Source organism: Cebus imitator, unplaced genomic scaffold (assembly GCF_001604975.1).
Source record: "Cebus imitator isolate Cc_AM_T3 unplaced genomic scaffold, Cebus_imitator-1.0 Scaffold121, whole genome shotgun sequence".
NCBI classification, from domain to species: Eukaryota; Metazoa; Chordata; class Mammalia; order Primates; family Cebidae; genus Cebus; species Cebus imitator.
In genome coordinates, this window is record NW_016107436.1 from 1,179,802 (window position 1) to 1,181,934 (window position 2,133).

Sequence of the window (2,133 nt, forward strand, 5' to 3'; positions counted from 1 at the left end):
AATTTTTATTATTTTTAAAGAGACAGGGCCTCACTTTGTCTCCTAGGCTGGAGTACAGTGGCATGATCGTAGCTCACTGCAACCTTGACCTCTTGGGATCAAGTGACCCTCCTGCCTCAGTATCCCTAGTAGCTAGAACTACAGGGATGTGCCACTTTACCTTGCTAATTTTTGATTTTTTTTGTAAAGATGAGATCTCTTCATGTTGCCCAACTTGTCTCCAATTCCTGCAACTCAAGCAATCTTCCTGGCTCGGCCTCCCAAAGTGCTGGGATTACAGGTACTTGGGAGGCTGAGGCAGGAGAATCACTTGAACCAGGGAGTTGGAGGTTGCAGTGAGCCCATATCGAGCCATTGCACTCCAGCCTGGCAACGGAGTAAAACTCCGTCTCAAAGTAATCCTAGCACTTTAGGAGGCTGGGGCAGGCGGATCACCTGGGGTCAGGAGTTACAGACCAGCCTGACCACATGGCGAAACCCCATCTCTACTAAAAAATACAAAAATTAGCTGGGCATGTTGGCAGGTGCCTATAATCCCAGCTACTCAAGAGGCTGAGGCAGGAGAATTGCTTGAACCCAGGAGGTAGAGGTTGCAGTGAGCCGAGATTGTGCCACTGCTCTCCAGCCTGGGTGACAAAAGCAAAACTCTGACTCAAAAAAATAAAATGAAATAAAATAAATGAAAGAATGTTCAGCATTTATTAGATTAAATTCCTGCTGTAATTCATTATATTGACTTTGAATAAATTCATGCCAAGAATGTTGTCTTGTAGATAACTGGTTATGGAAAGGAGGCAACATGATTCTTTTATTCTCAGTTCGCTTAGAATATTTTCATATGAATAAGTCATACTAGGTGGTGGTATTAAGGAGATATTTTAGTATTGTGGGATTTTTTGGATTTGTAACTCTTGAATTGTTACATCTGATGCATGTAACCTAAATGTATACATAAGTGTCACAATGTCATTCTTCTTTTATTTCTTCAGTGCAGTTAAAATCGGAACTGATATGCTAGAATTGGACTGCCATATCACAAAAGATGAAGAAGTTGTAGTGTCACATGATGAGAATCTAAAGAGAGCAACTGGCGTCAATGTAAACATCTCTGATCTCAAATACTGTGTAAGTAAAAATGCATGAAAAATTAATATCTAATAGATATCATGGCCTGTAAGATTTTTTAAAAATAGTGAATAGCTGACATTGCTTCAGTAAATAATTTCTAAAATTATTTAAATATTGATTAAATATTGAATGTCAAAGGAAATTAAAAAAAAACATTTTGGGGCTGGGCACACTGGCTCATGCCTACAATTCCAGCACTTTGGGTTGCTGAGGTGGGAGGATTGTTTGAGGTCAGGAGTTTGAGATCAGGCTAGGTGACATAGCAAGATTCCATCTTTATTTTAAAAATAGGAAAATTGGCTGGGTGTGGTGGCTCACGCCTGTAATCCCAGCACTTTGGAAGGCTGAGGCGGGCGAATCACCTGAGGTCAGAAGTTTGAGATCAGCCTGGCCAACATGGTGAAACCCCGTCTCTACTAAAAATACAAAAATTAGCCAGGTATGATGGCGGGCACCTGTGATCCCAGCTACTCAGGAGGCTGAGGCAGGAGAATCACTTGATCCCAGGAGGCAGAGGTTGCAGTGAGCTGAGATGGTAATACTGCACTCCAGTCTGGGACTGGAGTGGGACTCTGTCTCAGAAAGAGTCAGAGTCCCACTGAAAATTATCCAAAAAGGAAAATTATCCAAGCATAGTGGCACATGCCTATGTTCCCAGCTACTCAGGAGGTCAAGGTGGGAAGATTACTTGATCCTGGGAATTTGAAACTGCAGTGGGCCAAGATTGCACCACTGCACTCCAGCCTGGGTGACAGAGTGAGAGCCTGTGTCAAAAGCAAAATGAAGCCAGATGCAGTGGCTCACACCTGTAAGCCCAGCACTGTGGGAGGCCGAGGCAGGTGGATCACCTGAGGTCAGAAGTTTGAGACCAGCCTGACAAACATGGTGAAACCCCATCTCTACTAAAAATACAAAAATTAGCTTGGTGTGGTGGTGCGCCTATAATCCCAGCTGTTTGGGAGGCTGAGGCAGGAGAATCGCATGAACCCATGAGGCAGAGGTTGC

The 2,133-nt window shown here is 43.5% G+C and overlaps 1 protein-coding gene across 2 annotated transcripts in view; it reads left to right on the forward strand.

Annotated features, from left to right (window-relative positions):
- GDPD1 (glycerophosphodiester phosphodiesterase domain containing 1) overlaps positions 1-2,133 on the forward strand; it is a 61,377-nt gene that overhangs the window by 34,223 nt on the left and 25,021 nt on the right. For both annotated transcript variants that reach the window (XM_017539807.2, XM_017539806.2), the window contains exon 3: positions 990-1,125. In XM_017539807.2, the coding sequence (XP_017395296.1) occupies positions 990-1,125 (136 nt within the window). The remainder of the gene's footprint in view (positions 1-989; positions 1,126-2,133) is intronic.